Source organism: Gymnoscopelus microlampas, assembly GCF_963454915.1.
Source record: "Gymnoscopelus microlampas genome assembly, chromosome: 11".
Taxonomy (NCBI): domain Eukaryota; kingdom Metazoa; phylum Chordata; class Actinopteri; order Myctophiformes; family Myctophidae; genus Gymnoscopelus; species Gymnoscopelus microlampas.
Window position 1 is genome coordinate 10,788,738 of NC_139948.1, and position 26,610 is coordinate 10,815,347.

A 26,610-nucleotide genomic window follows, 5' to 3' on the forward strand; every position below is an offset into this window, starting at 1 on the left:
TTTCTTTGTCATCACTTCACATTTCACTTGTTTATCCTGTATCCTGTATGAGTTCTCTCTTGATTGGATAACATTGGTATACCGACATGAAAATGTATTTTCTGTTTATTAAAGAGATGGAGAGACAGGGTTACAGGGAGACCCCTGTTACTTACTAAAATATCACTTCAACTCTGAGCATGTACAAATGGAACCTTATGGGTCCATTTGGTTCCATGTGTAGCCTACACTCTCAATTCAATTAGCACTGAGGATTTTACTGTGCAGATTACAGATTATTGATTCTGTGCCCAAAGAATATTGCAGGAGATCTTATTTACAGCTCTGCAATAATACGTTATAACATTTACCCTAGTGTGCAGAGAAGGATTCATGTTCACAGCACAGATTGAAGCCATTAATTATAGTAAGTCCTTCGTGAAATAAACAGTATAAGTGTTCATTTAATACATAATGAATATATTTACGACATATCATCATCCAGCTCAGGACTACCAGAACTCTGTATTTGTTAGTAAAATGTAAATTTATGGCATTGTTTTGTCAATGATGAGTACAGACAAGGATATCTTTGAATGGAAAACGCATTACTGTTTCACAGTATCTGTCCGGCAAATGGATCGATGTACATGTACTAAAACAGATAGCATTAACCTATTAAAACCAGGAAAGCATCTGTGTCATTTTAGATTTTAGCTCTCTGTCGGCAGTCCAAAACTGTTACTTTTCAGGATTCAAAGTTGCAAAAGCAGCAGATCTACAACACTTTTGTTTGATGCTGTAGGGCAGGGGTCTTCAACAGTGGGTCCAGGACCCTTAGTGGGTCGTCTGACGTACTACAGGGGGGCCGCCGAATCTTTGTGTGATTGGTTTGACTTCTATTTAGTATTTACATTAACCATTTGAACCCTAGCATCTGTATTCTGAGGGGAACATTAGCCAAAAAATAGCAGATCTAATAGAATATTATATATATACAAAATATATCACTTACAGCTCCTTTAAATATCATGTTTAGGTCTTGGTTACTGACATGCTGACATGTGTTGACATCATGAATTGCCTTCTTCTTTGTACTTCTTCTGCTTTAGGAAATCATGAGGGCCCAGTTAACCTGCCTGCTCCTGACTCTACTCAGTGCCCCTGTGGCCATCAGTGTTACGGACGATCCATCTGTCATCTTCCTGAAACACCACGTCCTCCGTGGTATGAAACCAAATGATGAAGCCTGTACAACACAGATGAGAAAAATCAATGATGCAAAACCATACAAGGAAACCAATACCTTCATCGATGCAAATAACTCCCAAATGACGGCTATCTGTAAAAGTCCTGCCAACGGACCCACAGTGAGCAAAACGCCTTATAACATTGTGAATTGTGAGAAAGCTAATGATGATCCTAATTCAGGGTCATATGAATCCATGTACCAAAAACTCATGAAAAGGTATATCCACGTTACATGTCGTGACAACAAGCCTGTGCACCTCATTAAGACCACCATTAAGACCGCCTAACACTGCCTCTTCAATGAAATAAAAAAAGAGTTTGACATTTCACATTTGTCTTCTGTTCTTTATTTTATGATAAACCAGCCCCCTTTGTAGTGTTATCAACAGTGCGCTTTGTTTTTGGAAAGCAGTGACTATTGTGGACAGTCAGACAGTGATGAAAGAAATAGACTACCGGTACTCACATTTTTAAACATATCAATACCACAATGTAGAAATACGCTGTTACAAGTAAAAGTCCTGTATAAAGTAGATGTACTTAGTTACTTTCCACCACTGCTTCTGGAGTGATTCCTAAATTACAGTAAGTTACCTATAGCTATACCATTGTCCATAAACCACCCACTCTGTCATATAAAGTAAAGTTCAGTTTCAACATTTTTTTAGGACTTTATTAAAACTAAATTAACCTGTATAACATTCACACTAACACACACAGACACACTTTATAAAGCCTGAATTACTTCTTCATATGTCGTGTGATGAGAAAAATATCACAATGCATCGTGTTTAATTTTTGTTCAATTTGACTGATCCAGGACCATCCCAAAATTATTCTTATCTTATCTGAAGGAACTAATGGCCATATGGGATGTAGGCCCTGTGTTCCGTTTGGGCCTCCAAGAGGTTCCCTCGAGCCTAGTTGTGTCTTTCAGTGTCGCCTCTGCTGAGTTTCATCGCCTTCGCTGTCATTCACTAGCAGTGGTGGATCAGAATACACACACTGTTGCGAGCATTCTTTATTTTGCTGATTGCAACACATCAGAATGATGTTTATAATATGTTTGACATTATTATGCATTTATATTCACATCACACGACTAGTCTAGAAGTATGAGTGTTTTTGTGTGTGCAAGCTCTCAACATTGTAGTTACAGGAAGAGTTAAAGGACAACTTTAGTTTTTTTTACAACCAAGGTTTATATTTTAGCTTGTAATTAAAGTAAATAAATGATGAGTGTTAATTTTTTTTCATTTACTGCTTTCTATAGTTTTAGCAATTTTTGATATTTTTACAGTGGGCGGGGGCATTCTGTCTGGCTAAATATCCCTTTTTTACACAATAAAAAAGGTCCTGTGGTCTTTGATGGCCAGATGTGAGTTATTGGGGGCTAGAAGAGCTAATGTAAATAATAATAAAGAAAACACCGGGTTGTGTAAAAAAATACATATTTAGCCACCGGACAGAATGCCCCCGCCCACTTTAAAAAAGATCACGAAAATTGCTAAAACTATAGAAAGCAGTACATTTTAAAATTTTAGTCTAAATTGAATATGAACAAGTGCCTTACTTCATACAACCTGACCTTGAGTTCATGATGATTAATGTTAACTAACATAATATATTAACATGAACAAGCTATTTATTAGTAACCTAACTTTAGGAAGAACAAAGGGCTGGTGGCCCCAAATGGAGCAGGGGGAGGCCCCCAGTACCTATTAACATGGGGAGGAAGTAGAAATGGCAGACTCATACGTCCTATAAGTTCCTGGGTGTTCACTTGAATAAAGACCAGAGACTGGAAGGACAACACAGAGGCTGTCAAGTCCTTTAATATGTGTAGCAGGCTACTGGGGATGCTGTGGTAGAAAACATTCTGTATTATGCTGGGGAGGTGGCATCAAGGTCTGGGAACTGCACAAGCTCAATAATATCATAAAGAAGGCCAGCTCTGTTGTTGGACTAGAGCTGGATGGGCTGAAGGTATAGTTGCAGAGGGGAGGATAAGGGACAAACTCAACTCCGTCTTGGAAAACCCCTCCCATCCACTCCACTCCAAAAGGGGCGAGCAGCTTCAGCCCAAAAAAAAGGCTACACAATGTATGAGAACTCGTGTTTACAGTACACTGAGGACATAACAACTCATATTTTGTAGCAAATTAGACCAAAACGCTATGTTTTTTTGGACAACACCTAAATGATGCTGTAATTATAAACAGCATATAATGCCATATTAGGCCCAGTAATATACTGTAGACACCATTATACTTAATGATAGGCCCTATCAGATTCAAAATATGAACGTTTTCTCTACCAAATGATGCTGTAATGTGTGTATTCGTCACTATACAGTATAATGTTACCATGGCTCCCTTATAATTTGTGGGTGAAGCAGACAGGATTTAGCTCTTTTTCAAGTGAGAGTTATTTTCAATAACAATAACCAAAACAGCTCAATTAATTGACTTGAACATCTCTAAATAAATATATAGTATTCACCCTGATTACTGAGCTTCAAATGAATCCCTCCAAAGTCTTTGAATATGTCAAATGTCATGCAGATGTCAGGATATGGCAGTGGAAACTTTATTTTATTTCTTATCTTATTTCTTTCTGATGAAAGACCTGCTTGCCCCGCCTGTTCCAATTGTGCCCCCTCAGAATTTTGACTTATAGTTGGGACTTGAATTACCTTTAGTTGTTTCCAACTCAACTCAACTTTATTCTCACATCACAGGTTTCCATGTATACAAAGTGGGTAAAATAATTTGTTGAACAAGCTCCCATCATTTGCCAATTTCAAGAAAGGAGGAAAGAAATAGAGGAAGAATGAAAAAGGAAAACAACCGGTCAGATCAGTATGAGCATGTAGTGCAGCCTACAATAAGAGGTGCATGACCTATATACCCAAAAAGTATGTGATTAAAAATAACATGTAATGAGGCAGTTAAAATGGCAACAGATATAATAACAGATATGTACATACTGTAAGCTGCATGGTTTAAAAGAAAATATCAATAAAATGAGGAAGTTAGAATAGTAGCAGATATGGGTGACAGTATGGATTATGGCAGATACAGGCCCCAACCCTGTACTAGAACTCTCACTCTTTCCACATATCTTCATCAGGGTCCATCCATAGCTACTGTATTTCTGCGGCAACCTCATGCTTAGTTGCTGGTGATGAAACAGTATTTGACTTATCATGCTTTCTTGTGGTGGACATTTTGGTCAAAATCCCATTTTTGCCACGGACATACAAAATGAGTGGACAATAATATTACCAGAAACACGACAGGTCTGTAACTCTCAGAGTTATAGTGGTCGTTGCAAATAAAACATTTTAGAACCACTAGTACTAGTAGGACACCTAATGTGCCATACATAGTGTGTCATAGTAAATCAGAGTCATATCATATTCTGAAGAAAACCTGGAGACTTGACATTCAGTTATTGGGTGTTATGATCAAAATAAGAACACTATAATGGTGTGTAAATCAAAAATTTGCCACGGACAAGACCAAGTCTTTGCCACGGACACATTTGTCTGTGTACGGACATATTGATGACCCCTGCTTTGGCTGTGAGGTGTTGGATTTGAAGAGTGTAGGCTACTATCTTAAGTTTGGCCACTAGATGTCATCGGTGCTCTGCAACGCATTGAGCCTCAATTTCCACACTGTTCTGTGTTGTATTCAAACAGCAAAGCTCTAGCCGGGGATCAATCAGAAAATATTCTTGTTTCAATCAAGGTACAGTGATAGACAAGGGAAGAGAACAGGAAAGGGCAGCCAAAAAGTGCATGAAGTAACAGAGACAGACTCAGAGGATTCAAATGAAGAGAATTTGTCCTGTCTTGATTTATACTCCACAGAAGATGATGACAATGAAGTCATATGGCTGACACCTAAAGTTAATGGAGTGCCATTCAAAATGGAACTGGGTACTGGATCTGCACTGTCTATCATATCCTTACAAGACTACAAGGAGCATTTCCCTAAACTGAAACTGAAACACACCAGTGTGAGACTGAAAACATACACAGGCGAGCGAATCACTCCACTGGGAAAACTGAAGGTGAAAGTGACATATGAGGGCCAAAGCCGCAACCTTGAGTTGTATGTACTTAAGTATGGAGGCGTGCCATTATTCGGACGACAGTGGTTGAGGCACATACGTCTGAACTGGCATGACATAAAGGCCATGCAAATCGCCACCACGGAGAAGAATCTGTGTGCAGACGTGCATCTGACACATATAATGGATAAACATGCACAAGTGTTCAGAGAGGGCATCGGTACCCTAAAACACATCAAGGCACGGATTAAGCTTGAGAACGACGCCAAAATTTCACAAGGCTCGTCCTGTCCCATATGCCTTACGCCCCAAAGTGGAAGCAGAGCTCCAACACCTAGTGGACCAAGGGATATTATCCAAGGTGGATTGGGCTGAGTGGGCAACGCCTATAGTACCTATGGGCAAAAAGACAACTGACAAAGTAAGGATTTGTGGGGATTTTAAAGTGACATTGAATCCTGTAATTATGCAGAGCAGTACCCACTCCCACGTATAGATGATATTTTCGCATCCTTGTCACACGGTGAGCGTTTCTCAAAGATCGATAGTTACAAGGGCTATCTTCTCAAAGACGGGCTTTATTCTTAGGAGCGCACACGTACACAATTGAATATAAAAGTACTAAGCTCCATGGAAATGCTGATGGACTGTCCCGGCTTCCGCAAGTGAGGTCTGAAAAAGCTACTTATCCTGCTGTGGTGCTACAGTCCTGCATGATTTGACAGTTCCGTACGACAACTTGACGTACATGTGTGGATGCACCCTGTCAGGGATCAAATCGACAGGAAGTGATGCCCACAACGCCCTAGGAAACTTATGGATAGGAGAATCACAGCACATAATCACAGCAATTAGCCTATCTTTAATGGACCATATGGTCTGGCATGTTTAGCCCATTTACTAGGACTCACATACTTACGGTATTAGACAATACTGCTGACATTTGACTAAATTATTTGGGTAAGTTAGGTACATTTTAGTAAACACAATGTAAACAAATGCGAAGTCTAAACATAAATCAATGAATGGGAAAAGTGTATGTTCATGTACAATATAATTATGGTCAAAGCTGTAAAATAGACAATGAGATTTATTGACACTGGTCAGTACATCTCAGAGATCTGCGTTCCAAGGAGTGCACTTTTAGTTACCCTTAGACCAGTGGTGTCGTGGAGGCCACACGGAGTAGGACGGCGTGTAGCCAGTCATTTTTTCAGGCGCAAGGTACGGCACGGTACAGTGCACGCTAGAACGCCCCGCCCCCCCCCCCCCCCCCCCCTGTAGATTCACGAGCCAAGTACCCAAATGGCTACTTTGCATAACAGGTTTACAAGTGAGTGTGAAAATGTATCCTCCGATTCTTCACTCCTCGCATCTATAGGCTACACGCAGAGCCAGTACACAGCATGTTGGCTTCAGTAGGGCTGCTGCCAGTAGCCTATCTGCGCGCACGCAGCAATGCCTCAGCCACCGTCGAAGAAGAGAAAGATACTCGTTCAAAGAAAACTTTTAGTTTCAGGCTCAGCTCTATAATTCATGGCATTCCTTGAATTTGTATTAGTTTAAAAAGAATAAAACTAAGCTAAAAAAAACATTTCCTATACAAACATGTTTCCTAATTTATGGTAAAATAAAATGCACACAGTGTACGCGTGCCGTGCGCACGTGACTTCATTAAAATACAGTCCTGCCAGTAAAGAAATCACCATGACACCGCTGCCCTAGCCTCAATCCCTTGACTGTCTTTAATGTAAGTGGCCTTTGGAGCCAACAGTTCCTGAGCCATGTGGCTCATATAAACTGCCCACAAAAGTTCGGAAACTTAACCTTAGACAATTATTTCTCCCCTTCAATAATACCAATTGGTATATATCATTTTTATCTTTGATTAGTCACCTTTACAACGAGGTAGAGCTTGTAAGGATTATGCAATCGTGGAATGAGCAACGCAGCTAAACGTGAAGAAGCGCCACCAATAAATGTGCCAAAATCCCCCAATATGCTTCTGTTGATAATCGCTCTTGTTTTGAGTGACCTGCCAGTCACTCAGGTGCCAGTCACAGGTGTGTGACTGCAGCAGCAAGCCCCCATGCAGCAACAAGGCCCCCATGCCACGTTTGTCATGCAAACATTACCGTTGTGGAACCGTTGTGCAAATCTTGCCAGTAAATCTCTGGAAGGAAGCCTATAGGTTCCGGTTACGACCCGGCCTAGGGGTCACCAGGTGTAACAAAAAAATGGACTCCCTCCTACCCAGTTCCCAAATATAGACAGTTAACACCAGTTTAACAAGGAAGTATGACATAAGATGTCATGTGTAGACGGGTGACAGTGTGAAGCAGGTCAGTCCCTGTACGTCTGTGGGAGTTTTTCTTTTTTGCAAGGTCAGGCATGTAGTGGGTAGTGGGATGTGTGATGCTTGTGTTTTCTGCCATGTAGTTGATTGATTTGGCCAGCATTGGTAATGCAAGACATGAGTTACAAGAATATGTAGTTGTTACCTCATAAGAAGTTGTTTAGAATTTGTTATTACATTTGTAATGTTTACATTACAATTGATTGGGATTCTATCGCAATATTTAACTATTAAGAATTGGTACAGTAAAACATCTTGGCAATAAGGCACAGATGGACTTGAGGAGGTGGCACAAGAATAAATATATCAACCGATAACAGTTATTGGTTGACACAAGTGCTAGTTACTGAAAACCAGTAACTAGTTACCATTACTAGTTACTTCATTTAAAAGTAACTCAGTTACTTTACTAGTTACTTACACCAAAAGGTAATGCGTTACTGTGAAAAGTAACTTCTTAGTTACTTAAAAAAAAAAGGGCTCCCATTATTGCCCTTATAGCCTTAATTTCAGTACTGTTGTTGCACTGGAGAATAATAAAATCTGTTGATCAACTTGACATGCATTTGCATCACTGAACTCTGCTAAGCAATGTGGTCTATACCAGGGGTCGTGCTATAGGATTGTAATCTGCCTCTCCCGGAATGATTCAAATTTATCAGACATCTGATAAAAAATACCAGTCATAATTATGTTTAAGCATTAATTACAAGCAGGTGCGTAAATACAGCCTAACATTTAGGCCTACAGCATTATATTTTGGATTGAGCTATTTGAACGTGAACCATGATGAACGAGTAATATACACATTTTATATACAGTAGCAGGGTCATCTTGCACAAATACATTAATTACCTACACTACCATTTGCGCCTGGCAATCTCTGCTTCTCACCCATTGACTTGCATGTTAAATGATGGCCTTTCCCCTTAAAAAAATCACACCCTGTGTGAAGGAAGCGGTGCCTTTGGGGCGGGGCTTAACTCATTTCAGTTTGTCCCTATTGGTGGTCTGAGTCCACTTACCAAATTTTTACTTGGTAGCATGCTGCAAACTGGAATGATGGCTGTTTAAAGCCCAGCCAATAGGCAGACAGAGGGGGCGGGGCTTAAGTAATTACAGTTCGTCCCTATTGGTGGTTTTAGTCCATGTACACAATTTGTACTCCCTAGCATGCTGTGAACTTGAGTTATGCCTGTTTAAAGGCCAGCCAATGGGAAGACAGAGGGGGCGGAGCTTCAGCAATTCATGCTCGTCCCTATTGGTGGTCTAAGGCCACATACCAAATTTGGACTTGGTGGCATGCTGCAAACTGGAGTTACAGCTGTGTAAAATCCCGTGCTCATCCCGTGCTTGGGGGTCCCTGGACCCCTCTTTGATAACTTCAGCAATTCATGCTCGTCCCTATTGGTGGTCTAAGTCCACATATTATATTTGGACTTGGTGGCATGCTGCAAACTGGAGTTATAGCTGTTTAAAATCCCGTGCTCATCCCGTGCTTCCACGGACGGACGGACGGACAGACATAACATACGGTGGGGGTCCCTGGACTCCTCTTTGATAACTTCAGCAATTCATGCTCGTCCCTATTGGTGGTCTAAGTCCATATACCATATTTGGACTTGGTGGCATGCTGCAAACTTGAGTTATAGCTGTTTGAAATCCCGTGCTCATCCCGTGCTTCCACGGACGGACAAACATAACATACGCTGGGGGTCCCTGGACCCCTCTTTGCTAACTTCAGCAATTCATGCTCGTCCCTATTGATGGTCTAAGTCCACATACCATATTTGGACTTGGTGGCATGCTGCAAACTGGAGTTATAGCTGTGTAAAATCCCGTGCTCATCATCCCGTGCTGATACGGACGGACATACGGACAAAGTCAAGCTTAGAGCGGTTGGCACCGCTAAAAATCGATCATTTCAGGAGCAACAGCTTCAAAATCTCTTCTAAATCTAGTCAACAAGGCCTGCAGTAGGCTATGCACTGGACAAATGTGCATGTCATTTCAATAAACTAAAAACATGGGAAATGTTAGAGGGAGTAATAGCCATGGATACACGACGGTCGACTGTCACGACCGTCATGGATGAACTTCAACCTGGTGTTTGCACTTTCTCCATTTATGGCCCGTACATCTACATAAACGTTCATATTTCAAATGTGCTTATCCCATGGCCACGGATGTTACATGTATTTACGGGCTCTCAGAAGTACCTGTATCATCCGTATTGTTCAATAAAAAGCATTTTAATCTGATCGGTGGCCATTTTCTCCATATGCTTTCAACTGAGTGACCCTATCGGTTGGTAGGTGTATTGCACTCCAATACATTATGAGAAAATGGCCACTGATCGGATTAAAATGCTTTTCATTAAACAATACAGAACATACGGGTACTTTTGAGAGTCCCGTGCATAATTGTAACATCCGTGGCCATGGGGTAAGCACTTTACATTTGACATCTGAACGTTTATATAGATGTACGGACCGTAAATGGAGAAAGTGCTAACACCAGATTGAAGGTCATCCTTGACTGTAACAGGAGTTTATAGTTAATAAATAGACAAACAAATGAATTAATATGCTTTAACGTGCGGAATCCGAAACAGGCAGCGCTGTGATTCTGAAGTTTGTTAGATTACGGTGATTAGTAGCCTATTATTGACACCACCTGGGCGAGTGAGTCGTGTAACTTTCCCGACGTTAAGCTGTGTGTGTTCAACAACACAGCCTTGCAGTTTAAGTGCAGATTTCAGCTTGGGAGCAGCCTCCTACGGGTTTGGGTACGTGGTTCATAGTCACCATTGCGTTATCGTGGTATTCCTAGTCCCAGAAACACACAAACGCTGTTAAGAGAAAGAGAAAGAAAGAGCGAGAGAGAGAGAGCCTGCAAAGCCGCTCACATCGCGTCGCCGCATGTGACACAGACTGGTGTAAAGTAAATAAGTATAATTTACTCAAGTACTGTACTTAAGTACAATTCTCAGTCACTGTTCGCCTCGCTGTATATATAAATACTATATAAAAAATAACGGAGTAACGCACCATGTAGTAACGGTAACTGTAACTGAGTACTAGTAACTAAAAAAAATACGGCGTTACAGCATGAAGAACCGGGCACGGCGCGCCTCCGTCATGGTCCAAAACTACACTTTATCGGCGAAAAAAGTAGTCTGCGGTTGTTTGAAGAAGTATTGTGCCAAATGGGAGTCTAACCCAGACTCCCAGTGGAAGTGGATTTAAACTGTAATGATAAGAGAGGTTACTCCACTGAGGCCGGTGCTGACATTGGGTATTTGGGCTGTATTAGAATGTGAAGTCCTAACTCTAACAACTGCCACTCATTGCACTAACATAGCTCGCATCGCCAGGCTCTCTCCCCACCCACCACCCCGCCCCCTTGCCTTCAACTACATGCAAAAAGGCTGTTCGCATCTCTGCCTGACCTGCGTCTGTCTATGTCAGTGTCTGGGCTTGAAATGCAGTTATCTCTCTCTTGCTGTCTCTGATGTTTAATTGTGGGCGTGCACTCCCCAAATGTTTTATAGGGGGCGGGGCTAAGGCGAAATGCCTCAAAGCTGTGTGTAGAGATGGGCCGACTTCGTCACCTGTCTAAAAATCCAAACTACAGAGTTTTATTTTACAAGTTACAAAACATGGATAAATTACCTCAGGGTGGGCACCTGAACATAAAAGCCTACTCAAAACAAAATCCTATTCTTACCTTTACCAAACCCAAAACAAAGCACAGGTATCTTACCTCACATAAACTAAAGAAACATATGATCAAACAAAGAACATTAAAGAAAGGACACCCACCCCTACATTAACAAGATTAACCATGTTAACATTGAAACTTCTAAAAAAAAAAACTGGCCAGGCTAAAAACACTTAAAACACCAGACTGGTGTGGTTGGGAGACTGGCATGGAGGAAGACATCAAGGACACGGAGACAGGCAGCTTTATAGGTGAGCCTGGTCACAGGAGCCAATCATCAGTATAGGCCCACCTGGTAGCCAACCACTCACATTCAGACACCACTCAGTCACGCCAGCTGGTAATCAATCAGTCAGTCATTCACACACACACACACACACACACACACACACACACACACACACACACACACACACACACACACCAATGAGGGAAGAAATACATACACAGGGCAACACACAAAAAAATACATATATGACCCTATAGGGTCATAACACCTCCCCCCTTAAGATCAAACATTTCTCCTCTAAGAAATTTTTATTTCACTTCACACAACTCAAAGAAAAACAAAACATGATTAGTTCAACTCCTTCCTCCTATGTCCCCACTAAACCCTCTCCTATACCTCTTCCTTTTCTCCACTGAGACACCTTCCCTCCTAATGTCTCCACTGAGACCCCACCCATTATGTCTCCACTGAGACACCTTCTCTCCTATTGTCTCCACTGAGACCTCACTCACGTATCCCCTTCCTCCTAACGTGTCCACTGAGACCTCACTCACAAAATTATGAACTACAGCATGACACACAGAATCACAGAATATCCACATCACAGAAGAACTACGAAAGTACAAAGTCTTAAAACTAAGGGGAGGGCACACAAAAGTATGGTTGGCAGGTTTTACAGGACTGAAAACAAGCTTGCGCAGACTTTGAGGAACCCACCAATTTAGAGTGGAACCACAAGTTAATACAGATGAAGCACTAAGGTACAAATATTAATTAACTGCATTTACTCTCAAAGGTGGCACTAAAGCAATATGCTTAATGTAGAGGGGTTAGAGTGCATGGCGGTGTTAGGCAGAGGGGCAGGTGCACCCTGTCGGCTTTAGCCCTAATGCGTACACGCATCAGCTCCTTGTTTGGAGCTCCACCTCTCAGAGATGGAAGGCCAGCCTAGACTCTGTTGAGTCCCCCAGGGCCCAGCATGAACTGAGCGCTACAGACAATGACTCCGTGCTCAACCATGGGGCGTGAGAGCATCGCGTCCCTCCCCATGGTCGCTGTGGGTTAGGGAGGACGCATCAGCTGACGCCTCTACATCCTCACCTAAACCCACAGACACACTCACCACTGCAGGTTAGTTAAGTACCGCCAGCCAGGATACCCTTCTCCATACGTTGTGACACACCAGTCCTTCCTTCCGCCTGCCGGAGATATAGACATTAGAGAACAGCAACAAAAGTTTTGCAATAAGCCTATTTCTAAAAGGTGGGAGGCTGCACAAACTCAACTGAAAAAAGACATACACAATCTATAAACCTGCCAACCCAAAGTATTAACAATCACCCAGAACACACAAAAAACAGTGTAACCCAAACAAAACAAACAGAACTAATTAATTTCCAAACTGTAAATGAACTTTGAGACGAGCCCCCATTTATGTTACGACCCGGCCTAGGGGTCACCAGGACTCCCTCCTACCCAGTTCCCAAATATAGACAGCCAACACCAGTTTAAAAATCTAAAATACAGAGTTTTATTTTACAAGTTACAAAACATGGATAAATTACCTCAGGGTGGGAACCTGAACATAAAAGCTTTCTTACCTTTACCAAACCCAAAACAAAGCACACGTATCTTACCTCACATAAACTAAAGAAACATATGATCAAACAAAGAACACAAAAGAAAGGACACCCACCCCTACATTACCAAGACTAACCATATTAAGATTGGGGAAAAAAATGGCCAGGCTTAAAACACCAGACTGGTGTGGTTGAGAGACTGGCATGGAGGAAGACATCAGGAGACTGAGAGCTTTATACACTAATCCACGGAGCGCTGCCCTGTAGGGGGCGCCGCCATTGCTGCGGTGTCAGACTCGATCAGCTGCTGCTGCGCCGGTGTCATTCAGCTGCTGTCACTGACTGCTCACGTTACTCTTTTACCTGCTTTTTACTAACACTAACTTTACAAAGATGCACAGAAAATCGGGATGAAACTGTGTAGTTTATGGCTGCTCCAACAGCCAAGCAGGTAAAGAGTAACCTCAACAGACGGACAGAACCGCAGCAGAAGATGAGTCTGACACAGCAGCAATGGCGGCGCCACCTACAGGGCACCGCTCCGTGGATTTGTGTATAGGTGAGCCTGGTCACACGAGCCAATCATCAGACACCACTCATTCACACCAGCTGGTAATCAATCAGTCACTCATTCACACACACCAATGAGGGAAGAAATACATACACAGGGCAACACACAAAAAAATACATATATGACCATATAGGGTCATAACAGTTCCTCAGTGAAGCAAGGTTGAGGAACCGGTCTTCTTGGGGTGTTGTCTTCCTTTGACTCTCCAGTCTCACAGAACTTGGTCCTAAGTTTGGAAATGGTTCCAGGGTTGACACCAAATGATGCTGCCACTCTGCGTAACTGAACACTTGCCCTATTGCAATGTTTGCACGACAAACTTGTCATCTTTCTGCTTGGAGCATATACACAAACAAAGTTGCAAGACCCATGGTCTGGTGCCAGTCACACACCTGTGACTGGCACCTGAGTGACTGGCAGATCACTCAAAACAAGAGTTTATTATCAACAGAAGCATATTCGGGGATTTTGGCACATTTATTGGGGGCACTACCGACACGCTTAGCTGTGTTGCTCATTCCACGATTGCACAATCTACCTCAGTGTAAAGGTAACTAATCAACGATAAAAATGATATAAAATACTAAACCAATTGGTATTATTAAAGGGGAGAAATAATGACCGAAGTTAAGTTTCCAAACTTTTTGTGGGCAGTTTAGATTAGAATTTGAGCCTATTTGCACGTTGTGTTTTTGCAATATACATGTACAAAGTTGAACAGGGGGACAACAATCACTTCCCTCTTCACATTTAGTTAGAAAACAACGTAGACTAGGTAAGGAGCACAAAATGAAAATAAAATGTGTGTATGTATCATGACAGTATCAGGGACATTATCATGGTTAGTATCATGTTAATATCATGTCAGTCAGTATCATGACAGTGTCATGTCAGTATCATGGTCAGTATCATGACAGTATCATGACAGTATCATGGTCAGTATCATGACAGTATCATGACAGTATCATGGTCAGTATCATGGTCAAATAACTAGAAATAAACTAAAATGGTAAAACTTAGGAATAAACCACTAAAATTGTTAAAATTGGAAAGTTAAAAAGGGGAAATGGAATTAGGTGTGGAAGGCAAGTCTGAAGAGGTTTGAGGGCAGCTTTAAAGGAGGAGGGTGGGGCTCGCTTTGATATGAGTTGGGAATCAGTTCCAGAAGATCGGGGCAGCAACTGAGAAGGCCCTGTCACCTCAGGTGTGACGCTTTGTCCTGGGGACCACCAGGAGGTTGTCACCAGTCCTGAGGGAGCAGGAGGGAGCGTGGTTGTGGAGGTCAGAGAGGGCCTTATAGGTGGTGAGCCAGTCAACAACAGATCTTTGTGTTTTGTGAATTGGTGAAAAGAAAGAGGGCAGAAATCTGTAGCAAAAAAAGTGAGCGCTGAATGTCAGTGTCTGCAGTATCAACCTTACAGGTGGGGGGTTCTAGACTGAACATTTGTAAGGGAAGACATAAATCTGGTTCTGGTTAATGTTGCTCACATTGAAGAAGCTGTTGTCCAGAACAGGAACAGGGAAGAGATACAATAAGGCTCTTGCACTGTGGGAATGTATAACAAAGTTACTAAGATAAAAGGTGTGGTTGAAGATGTCTATTTTTTCCTCACTGTTGATTCAAATACTGATAACTTGGCGACAGTCACACACACACACACACACACACACACACACACACACACACACACACACACACACACACACACACACACACACACACACACACACACACACACACATACACACACACACACACACACACACACACACACACACACACACACACACACACACACACACACACACACACACACACCCACGCACACACGCACACACACACACACACACACACACACACACACACACAGTCTCATAATAAAACTTACAATTCACACCAAATGAAATGTAACTGACATGCATGGTTGTCTGTGTGATCTTTGGGAACTCATTCTGACATAAACTCTCAAGTTGCTCTCTCACGTCTAAGATGGCCTTCCTCACTGCATGGCATTATGGGCTCCCCAGGATGGTCTTCACCTCAGTATTCGGTACAACTGGCACAGTTATCAAAGAATACATGATTGATTAGCAGGTGATATTGCTATTGTCATGGGTCACTGATTGTAGACAAGGGGGAAAAAGATACATAGCAATAGTTGGTAACTCAATTAGTTATGGCACTTTAAATGTTTAATACACAATGAACAGTTTGCTCAACAGCGGTCCTGTGTGACACTTTCTCCAGTTCAGTGTCTCTCCTCTTCAGCTCAGCGATCTCCAGTGTCAGATGCTGTAGCTGGGCTTCTCTCCTGAGCCCTGATGATTTCCTTCATACAACACTGCTCCACAAACTCCAGAAGCTCTACAAAGATCTTGCTTCTGTCCTTCACTGGTGCCTTAGCAGGTGCAGAGGACAGAAGAACAAACTGTGTGTGTGTGTGTGTGTGTGTGTGTGTGTGTGTGTGCGTGCGTGCGTGCGTGCGTGCGTGCGTGCGTGCGTGCGTGCGTGCGTGCGTGCGTGCGTGCGTGTGTGCGTCTGTCTGTCTGTCTGTCTGTCTGTCTGTCTGTCTGTCTGTCTGTCTGTTCAAGTTATTCTTTTTTGTTACATCTTGTGTTCAGGTACGTAAGTGTATATATTTTTCATCTGCTCCTTCAGACATTGTAGCAGCATAAGTAACAATAGTAATAAAAAAGGATGTCTCTCCCTGTCTAAATGTTTTGTATTGACTGTCTAAATGTTTTGTTTTGTATTGACTGTAGTCTACCAACTATTCACTTTGGATTTAATGTCTGTACAGATGACAAGGAAGTAGCACCACATTTCACATATCACCCATCAGGCCAATCATTGCTGGCCTGTATCCTTACTGTAAATAATGAGCTATACTCCAACAAAAAAATGAGGATGCAGCAACGGTGCTTTCCCTCATTGTTGATTTTGGCAATTATCCAATAATTCCAATGATCTAAATCGTGCAACATGTTCACATTTCCTCAAAACAGCCACATTATATAAGGAGGTGCAGTGCCACTCTCCACCATCACTGATCTGCCCACCTTGTCTTGACGATGAAGCTGATTTGGACTCTGTGTCTCACCTGGAGCCTCTTCTATGCAGGTAACTCAACTCACTCTCAGAGTGACTTTTTTGATACATTTGTTTTCCAGTGCAATTTTATTTTATTTTAATTATTATTAATATCATTTTGTGCTGTGCAAAATTATGAAATGGTATTAAAGTATTACAAGGAAATAAATAAGTAATAAATGAGTTGTTATGACTGTAGGTATTATAACTTAATAAATACTTTCCTCGATGCAGCCGATGCCCTTCAGTGTCAAACTTGCCATGATTCCACTGATGTCTGGTCTGCTAACCAACTCTGTCTATCAGCTGCTCTAGAAGGTAATATTTAACATTTATTTTTCCAGTTAATCATTTATTTCACAACGATATGTTGTATAATAAAGTAAAATAAAGAAATGTGTTTTTCCTTCAACATTATTCAATTGTGGCTTTATTTTTTATATCAAAAGTGTCTGGTTGTGGCTTGACGCCCACAAGCAGTTCATTGCATTTTGAGACCAAGTTGACCGTACCACCTGCAGCCTGTGCCAGCCTTGGCGACGAGGCATTTTCAGCAAACCTGGGGATTGTGAAAGGAGCTGCATCCTCTTTCTGTTGTAATACAGATGTATTAGGCTCAGGCTGTAACTCTGCGACCAAATCCTCTACGATTTGGTCAGCTGGTATGTCACCTGGTATGTAAATTAAATTATGTAAATATTTTTAAAATAGTTTCTGACATTTTCCCATTTATATCTTATATCAATGTTTTACCTTGTGTCTAAGGGTAGATCACACTCTTCTTTATTTGTTAAATAAACTTTGTTAATTTGGGCCTGAATTTAAATCATGCAACATGCTTAAGAACCTACCTTCTGCTAAATTAATATTAATCTCAGTCTAAGAAACATGTACGATAATAATCACCTGCACCATTTCAGTTTCTACTCAACAGGGAAACAATCTAACATGCTTCACCTGTGACAGCCTGACAGATAAAAACTGCAAGAAAAAAATACAATGTGTGGGAATTGAGGACCGGTGTATCAAAGGGAATGGTGAGTCCCAACTGCCTTTAAACTAAGAGGTCTCCGACTTGTACATTATTGGATCCTTAAATATAGGAATGAAGAAAACAACATCAAAAAACTATGGACAACAATTGTTGGAAGTGAGTTTATGTCACAATAAGCAGGCTGGTGAACCCAAATGCAGAGGCTAGAGTCAGGGTAAAGGTATTTAATAAACAAGTGAAGGGTAAGGGGCGTAGACTGGAATAAATAAGCCTGGCAGGCTTGTGAGTATCACTGGGGACAAGGTGAAGTGGCAGGTAGGCAGTAGGTACAGTATAGGCTGGCACGGCTGGACAGCAGGAAAGCAGCAGGCAAGCAGAAGGCAGGCAGGCAGAGTATCACTCTGACTTGGTCATTATTGGAAGGAGAGACCAACAACCATGTAGAAGACATGTAGGAAGTGAGGTGTACCGGGCATTGGTGGAAAGTAACTAAATACATTTACTTAAGTACTGTATTTAAGTACAATGTTGAGGTATTTGTACTTTACTTGAGTATTTCCAATTTCCAATACTTTTACTTCTACTCCACTACATCTCAGATCCAAATATTGCACTTTTTTTCTCAATTACATTTATTTGAAAACTTTAGTTACTAGTTACTTTGTAGATTTTGATTATTATTACAAAACATACTATAACCACGTATAACCCATAACCCTATATACATTTCGGCCATTTGAAAATAGCCGATCTACAAGCTCACAATGCGTCATGATGCGATGTATTGTGAGCTTGTAGATCTGCTATTTTGAAAAAGATTTTTATAAATTTGAAAACCTTAAATGGGACATTTTGCATAATGAGTAGTTTTACTTTTGGTACTTTAAGTAGATTTTGATGCCAATACTTTTGTACTTTTACTCAAGTACATTTTGAATTCCGGACCTTTACTTGTAACAGAGTATTTCTATATTGCAGTATTTATTAATACTTTTACTTAAGTAAAACATTTGAGTACTTTTTCCACCACCGGTACCGGGTATGTTGATAGGATGGTAAATACAATAACATAGAAAACGGCACTTATGCATCATCAAATGGACTTAAAGTAAAGTAAAGTGTGATAAAGATTGTGCTAATGTGAATATGAAAATGTTTTTCTTCTTTTGTCCTCTGCAGTGAGGACCGGGGTCTTCAGCACTGTTAATGCATTTGGTTGTGTATCTGAAAGCATCTGTAAGATGCCTACTGCTATCTCCGAACTGGATATCTCCAAACTGGTCAGCAACATTGTTAACTTCAATGACGAACGAATGAACTGCTGTACAGGGAATCTTTGCAACTCTGGCAGCATACTCAGCCTGAGTATTCTACCTCTGCTGATGGCGCCTCTTACATTTACGGGTGCATTTCTCCTTTCCGACATGTCGCCTTTCCGACGTTGACGAACCCTATACCTAACCCTAACCCTAACCCTAACCGCACGCGGAAGCCACTAGTCGGAGTGGTGAGATGTCGGAATGGAGAGTGAACACCTACATTTACACTCACCTTTTAGCTCACATCATCATCATCATCATAACCTTTATTTAAACTCGAAGTACAGTTGAGGGGCAGGCCCTCATTTTCAATGTAGTCGAGATGCAGTACACAACCTAATAATCAACAGGAATAAACATTTATATACATCAATATTAATATATGAATTAGAGGACAGAGAAAACTCAAAGAACTAAGACACAGGCTGGGAATTAATTAAAACAGTTACACTCTGGAACAACAGTGTTGGAGACCATTTCCCTAAATTGACCCAAGGAAGGCAGTGAACTGATTTTTAGGGAGTTCTGGAGCTCACTCTTGCTTTTAGCTGATTCGTTGGTTGATTTTTAAGTCCTCACAGTATTGCCTATTATAATGTTGTTTTATGCTTTTGTTTTTATCTTATTTTATTTTATTTTTTTGCTTTATTGTTAAATTGGTTGTAACTGTATTTGTATTCTTGCTCTGTAAAGCACTTTGCGCTGCATTTCATGTCATGAAAGGTGCTATACAAATAAAGTTTATTATTATTATTATTATTATTCCAAGTTGATGGAGCACTAACCGAGAATGCTGCCTTGCCCAGCTCTGTATGAATAAATGGCACCTTGAGTGTCAGGAAGTCACTCGAGCGAGTCTGGTAGGGACTAGGGTTCTGATCCAACAAGGCACAGATATAAGGGGGAGCATTCCTGAGATGGCTTTAAAAATAAATAGATACCAGTGCTTATCACGCCTCGCAGAGAGAGAGGATAAGCCTGCGTTCTCATAGAGAACAGTGATGGGTACCAACTGTTACCCACCTTAATGCAGAGTGATATACAGTGTCGAGGTGCTTTAAAATCGAATGGAGCAGCAATCCTATAAATAAGGTGGCTTCAATAATTGTTTTTTTTACAGGATGCAGGAAAACATGCTTTGTTCCTGTAGAGAAAACCAATTTTCTGTCTCAGTTTAATGACAGGATTTTCAATATGATATTTAAAAGTATATTAAAAAGATATTTAAAATTTCTCATCTAGCCAGATGCCAAGATATGTATATTCAGAGACCCTCTCAATTGTAGAGCCACATGGAGATTATGGCTAAATTATTAAGGTTATGGTTAAATCATTATACACGCCGCTTTGCATCGCGTTTCGAGCTTAGATGTTTCGACACTTTGAGTAACACTGTAGTGTGGAGGGGGACGATAAATTGAAAGCAATGAATAGCAAGTTCAGTACTCATGACCCATGTTTGTGAAGCAGAACAAGCAAACTGGCCAAGAAATCGTGGGAGTATTTATACTGTGGTGATTGCAACAAGGATTGGCTGTGGTGAGTAGAGGCAGGTGTAGTGGATACGGGTGATTGTGAATGGGGAGTGGCTAATGAGTGGGCAGGTGTGGTAGATCAAGGATTATTTTAAAACGAAGAGTCGCCAACAACATTTTCTCTATCCTGCAATTCCAGCCAGCAGATTCGCACGATTGAGACCTTTATAAAATAATCGTCTCAGGAAAATAAAAGAAGACATATCACACATTGTTTTCTGCTGTGTTGCTTTTCGATGTGTACACTGTATAATTTTATAGAGGTATTTAAAGAGCACAAAGTATGTTTCTGAACGGCCAAAGTATCGCGAGACTGTCCACCATGTCCTGTCTGGCAGCCAAATCTCGCGATAACTCCGAGACAGAAACGATAGGCCTACCTGATGCTGTTTAGATGCCTCAATAAAATTATGTCCAGGAAAGATGAGTTTCGTGGTTATTACCATCCTAATCCAGGGGTCTGCAACCTTTTTGACATGAAGTGCCATATTTTTACATTTAATTACGACACCTAAAATTTCAGAGTTCCGAGTTTGTATGAATATAGAATTATGTGCAGGATGTAATTTGCACACAGATGTGAGGTGACTTAATTGAATTGACGACATTTATTAAAATATTGTATTTTAAAAGAAAAATCCTCTCTCTCACACTCATGCCAGTGTGCCAGTGATCACCCTCCCCTATGCCAATGTTGGCATCCGTGCCTACACCTGTCCTAATCTGTTCTGTTATGTCATGTTATTTGTCAGTTCTAAATCAAAGTTATGATCCTGCTTTTCTTGTTTATCATGAGATAGAAATGAATCTAGTTAATGTGGTTATCTTTGTTTCACCTCAATAAACCGGTTTAATTATATACTATAGCTTGTCTGCTGTCATTTCGGCCTATCTGCTATATTTGGACCGCAGGGCACACATAGGGCAGCTAATTCCTTGTATCAGTTCTTGTTGCCTCTTTTTGATAGACGCTAGTTATACTTTTCAGATGTGTGTTGGTTGTAATCTTGTAAGTTCTGTAGTGTATTTACTGTATTTGTACATACTGTATAATAATGAAGATGATCTATCATTCAGCTGGGGTCCCCAGCTTCATGACTGAGAGTTAATCATAGTTAATGTATACATTTGTATTGTCCATGTAATAATGAAGATTAGCTTTCAATCCTTTAGCTATGGGCTAAGTGTACTTAAATACAGTAAGCCATAGCCTACTTAATCAAGGCAGTGGACAATAAAACATCACACATATTTAATAGGACTCAGTAATGCACACATATGTGGACACACCTGTGGACCAGGTGTGGACTGAGAGACCTAATGACAGGATGGACACCTAATGTGGAAATGACTTCAGTTTATTTCATAAGCTTATACATTAGGCCAGTGTTAATGGAATGTGTGTGTAAACAGGCAGTTCACAATGCTATAGAATGCATAAAGGACACTAATGTGCATGCATTAACCCATTCTCCTTCCTTTCATTACCACCATCATTGCTTGATTGACTGATTGATTGATTGATTGATTGATTGATTGATTATTTCAAATTATTTCAAATTATTTCAAATTATTTCAAATTATTATCAACGCAAATCTGGCACATTTCAAATCCTGTCTCTCTCTCAATCTCTCTCTCACACACAAACACAGACACAGACACGCTGTAAACTATATCCTGTTAATAATAACATGTGTAAAATGTAGTGCATTGGGAGGTAAAGGGGAGACACTATCGTGAAGGAACGACTGGAAAGAGAGAGTGAATGTTACTGCGAAGTTGTCGGTAGTCAAGATGGCAGAGTGCCGGTCCGGGTAATATAGTTGTATTGAACAGTCAACAGTTGTATCATTACATTAAAATACACCACAGGCACTTTAAAACGAGAGGGTGAGATATACAAGCCAAGTTGTCCTACCATAACAATACACACGCATTTGATCCAACACAGATGTCTAAAGAGTTGGGCCGAACATCTAGCATGACATACCGCCCACTTCGCAGCGCAGATCAGCCAGATCCACCCTCTCTGTCCCTCTCTCGCCCCTTCCCCTCTCTCTCTGTCCTCCTCTTTCTCTGTCGCTCTCGCCTCTGTCTCGCTGTCTGTCTCTCTCTCTCCCCCTGTCTGTCGCTCTCTCCCTGTGTGTGTGTGTGTGTGTCTGTTCGCGTTTGCACACGCGTACCTCACACACACACACACACACACACACACACACACACACACACACACACACACACACACACACACACACACACACACACACACACACACACACACACACACACACACACACAAAATAAAATAATGCTGGGAAGTGGCCCCCAAACAGATCCCCTGGACACAAACATACAAAGTACACTTAGCTCTATGCCAGATCAGACTGGACAACACAGTCTCACTGCCTAGAAGTCACATGTTGACTTTTGTGCAGAACCCCTTCCAGTCACAATGTGACTTCCCAGCATTATTATTTTCTTTTTTCTGTTAATAGCTGGTCCGAGTTGGAAGGCTGACCCTGTTTCCCGTCAGAAGCCTGTTTCTCCCGCTGTTCCTGACCCTAACCCTGAGGTGGCTTTTGCCCCAGATGCTGTTGGTGTGTATTTTATTAGCTCAAAGCAAAGCAAAGCAAAATTCAATTTGTTTTTTGCCAGAATAATGGGTATCAACACACTAGTTCACGTTGTAGACTCCTCGCAAAAGAAATAATCCATTGAAGTAGATAGGGACAGCTTGTTGTCGATGCAAGCATAACACTTTAGATACCTTTTGAGAGTTCAAAACTATCAATTCCAGCAGAGTTTGGTGCTAACAGTTAGCACATAGCAGTTAGCACCTGGGCAAAACGGAATGCATCCTCTTTGGGTCCACTCCTAACCTCAGAAAGGCAGAGAGCTTCACGATCAAAGCGGGTGATGATATCATCAAAAGAAAAAACGAAATTACCTACCTGGGCTCTATCTTGGAGGCTGACCTCTCTGGTGACAAAAATGCTGAAAAAACGATCAAAACGGTCCACAAAAAAACACGCTATTTGCGGAGTATTGATCGTAAAGTCAGTAAGAAGACTCTGAAGACTCTTGCAGTGGCCCTCATACAAGGTCATTACGATTATGCATGTACTTCATGGTATCACAACACCTCCAAGGCCTTAAAAACAAGGCTCCAAACATCCCAAAACAAACTTGTAAGGCTACTTCTTGGCCTCAATTACAAAACCCATCTAACCCCTGATCATTTTGATAGGATTGGATGGCTTAGGGTTGCGGACAGAGTACAGCAACTTGCTATGGGCCTGGTCTTCAAGATATATCACAACATTGGGATCCCCCTGTATTTGTCAAAATACTTCCAAAATGTTAATGATGTCCATGATCATAATACCAGAGGCAGCTCCACAAACCTTGTCCAACCCTTTTTTGGCTCAACAAAGGGAAGTAACTCGTTCTCATGCTATTCATCAAAAATGTGGAACGCCCTACCTAAAGGAGTAAAGGAGTGTAAAACCCTACTCTCTTTCAAAACAGCCCTAAAGATACACCTTCAGGCGGCTGCAATTGGAAAATGGCCCCTGTCTAAGTCCTAACCTAACCTACCCCCCTACCCCCCCCCCTCTCTCCTTCTCCTTTTGTACATATTTCTCACTCTTCATACCAGTAACCTGTAAACTGATTGTATGACATTCTATAGTAGTTGTGTATATCTGTCTGTCTCTTATATGTCATCATGATTTGTGTGCATGGGGAACTCATTTGAAACAAGCTCAGTGCTTTTATGAGTCTTCCAGTTTAGTAGACCTTGTATTGTGAATTTGTACTTCCATGTACTGTTGTTCTCATGTCTTACTAAATAAAGTACATCAATCAATCAACATATGGTACTTGTTTGCCTTGAATATTCATCAAAGGCAGAGTGACATGGTTTGTTTTTCGCCTTGAAAACAATGAATGGCATACAATGTTGCTATACTCAGTATGCCAAAATGATATGCCTTTCATTCACGTTTCCCCATTCAGACAGTATGGCATATGTCTGAATGGGGAAACGTTTTTATTTTATTAGGACTCATAGAATCACAAAATGTCCCTGGGACCCATTCAAATGACCATTCCTGGGTCCTGGCACCCACTATAACTACATTGAAAACCTAACATCACTGCTACTGCTTAGATGGGGAATGACTTTTGTTGCATTGGAATTGCTGAGGTTTTAGACATATTTTAGTATTTTAGTATGTTTAGTATTTTAGACAGTATATTTAAATGTAATATTTTGTGGTTATTTGGTTATTTTGTGCTGCACCGCTAGGCTATAAAGATATTCATTTAGTTTCCTTGTTTTGAAACAATGCTGCACTAATTTGACTTGTGATAAAAAAAAAAGTCATATTACAAATGACAGCAATTAATTGATGTGAAAAATAAGAAATTTACTTTTACTTGTACTTAAAGGAGTACTGACTTATTTTCTATCAATTGCACACCCCATGAAGCCTTGAATCCATGGATTTATTTGTGTTGTTGTCGTATTCCTAAGCTAATAATTTGATTCCTGTCTCCTACCGGCTAATGTATCCGGTAGGAGACACAAAGTAGATTCTTTGTGTCTCCTACCGGAAATACACCCGGACATCAAATTATTGGCTTAGGAATGCGACAAAAAACAAAAATAAATCCATGTATTCAAGGCTTCATGGGGTGTGCAATTGATAGAAAATAAATCATGTTTTGGGTGAACTCATCCTTTAAGTATTTTTAAAAGAATGTAGTTTTGATTACTCTTACTTGAGTAAAATTTTGACTGACCACCCCTCCCATGAGCTCATATCATAAACTTCTGAGGCAGATTTTGTTTGCCTCAACATTACTTGTGTCAGTTTTCACTTTTCAGTTTCAGAGTGATTCTTTAGAATAACTTCTTGACATTGACGGGAATAGAATAGAATCAATGAAAACTTGCTTGTTTTGGGTCTATCATAAGTTACAGATTTATTCACACAGGGAACATGGCTGGTGTGTGTGTGTGTGTGTGTGTGTGTGTGTGTGTGTGTGTGTGTGTGTGTGTGTGTGTGTGTGTGTGTGTGTGTGTGTGTGTGTGTGTGTGTGTGTGTGTGTGTTTGGGCTCTTGTCCTTGGAAGTAAGATAACAAGTCTGGTCTGTGATAGAAGGGGAAGAGGGGAGAGGTTGTGTGTGCGTGCGTGCGTGCGTGCGTGTGTGCGTTCGTGCGTGTGCTGTGTTGCGTGTGTGTGTTTGATTTGCCAGCTGACCTCAACTGAACAAACAAACAAACAGTTGTAATGCTAATTCCCGTTCACACAGCCGTACAAACATGGGTCAAGGTACTGCAGTTCAAACTCAACCCTATAAATGATAGAAATGCATCATTGTGTTTCACATTTCTCTGATCAGCACTACAGGTAATATATCTGTCTTTATCTGCAAAAAAATGTAGGCAAATGTAAAACAGTTATTAAATGTATATTATAAGTATGCTGCTGTTATTATTTCAATCTCAATTCAACACATATTCATTTCATGTTTTATTTTGTTAAAATAAGTGTTAAATCTAGCTCTATATTCTGATAGTAATCATTGCATAGACGTAGAGTGTTTGTTTACATTTTCAGGTCAGCTTACCAATTTTATCAGGAGGGAGAACTCATACAGGATACAGAATAAACAAGCACAATTTGAAGTGATTTCATCACTGATAAATGGGTTCTCTGTCTAGACTGGAATGAACCACATTTCCTGTTTATTAAAATACTGGAGAGATGGGGAGATCTCTGTTACTGAACAAACCCTCCATAGCAGGGGTCTTCAACAGTGGGTCCGGACCCTTAGTGGGTCGTCTGACGTACTACAGGGGGGCCGCCAAATCTTTGTGTGATTGGTTTGACTCCT

General features: G+C 41.0%; 2 protein-coding genes across 2 annotated transcripts in view; both read left to right on the forward strand.

Annotated features, from left to right (window-relative positions):
* Window positions 1-1,097: 1,097 nt before the first annotated feature.
* Window positions 1,098-1,517, forward strand: LOC311054569 (angiogenin-2-like; the record flags this gene model as incomplete). The annotated part of the gene is made up of 1 exon (XM_084070577.1): window positions 1,098-1,517. The coding sequence occupies one exon, from the start codon at window positions 1,098-1,100 to the stop codon at window positions 1,515-1,517; it is 420 nt and encodes a 139-aa protein (XP_083926703.1).
* A 15,271-nt stretch (window positions 1,518-16,788) lies between these two features.
* LOC311054947 (uncharacterized protein) overlaps window positions 16,789-26,610 on the forward strand; it is a 431,139-nt gene continuing 421,317 nt past the window's right edge. The window contains exons 1-5 of the mRNA XM_084070983.1: window positions 16,789-16,890; window positions 17,095-17,178; window positions 17,310-17,534; window positions 17,781-17,897; window positions 19,034-20,610. Of these exons, the coding sequence (XP_083927109.1) occupies window positions 16,842-16,890; window positions 17,095-17,178; window positions 17,310-17,534; window positions 17,781-17,897; window positions 19,034-19,299 (741 nt within the window). The 5' untranslated portion in view covers window positions 16,789-16,841 and the 3' untranslated portion in view covers window positions 19,300-20,610. The remainder of the gene's footprint in view (window positions 16,891-17,094; window positions 17,179-17,309; window positions 17,535-17,780; window positions 17,898-19,033; window positions 20,611-26,610) is intronic.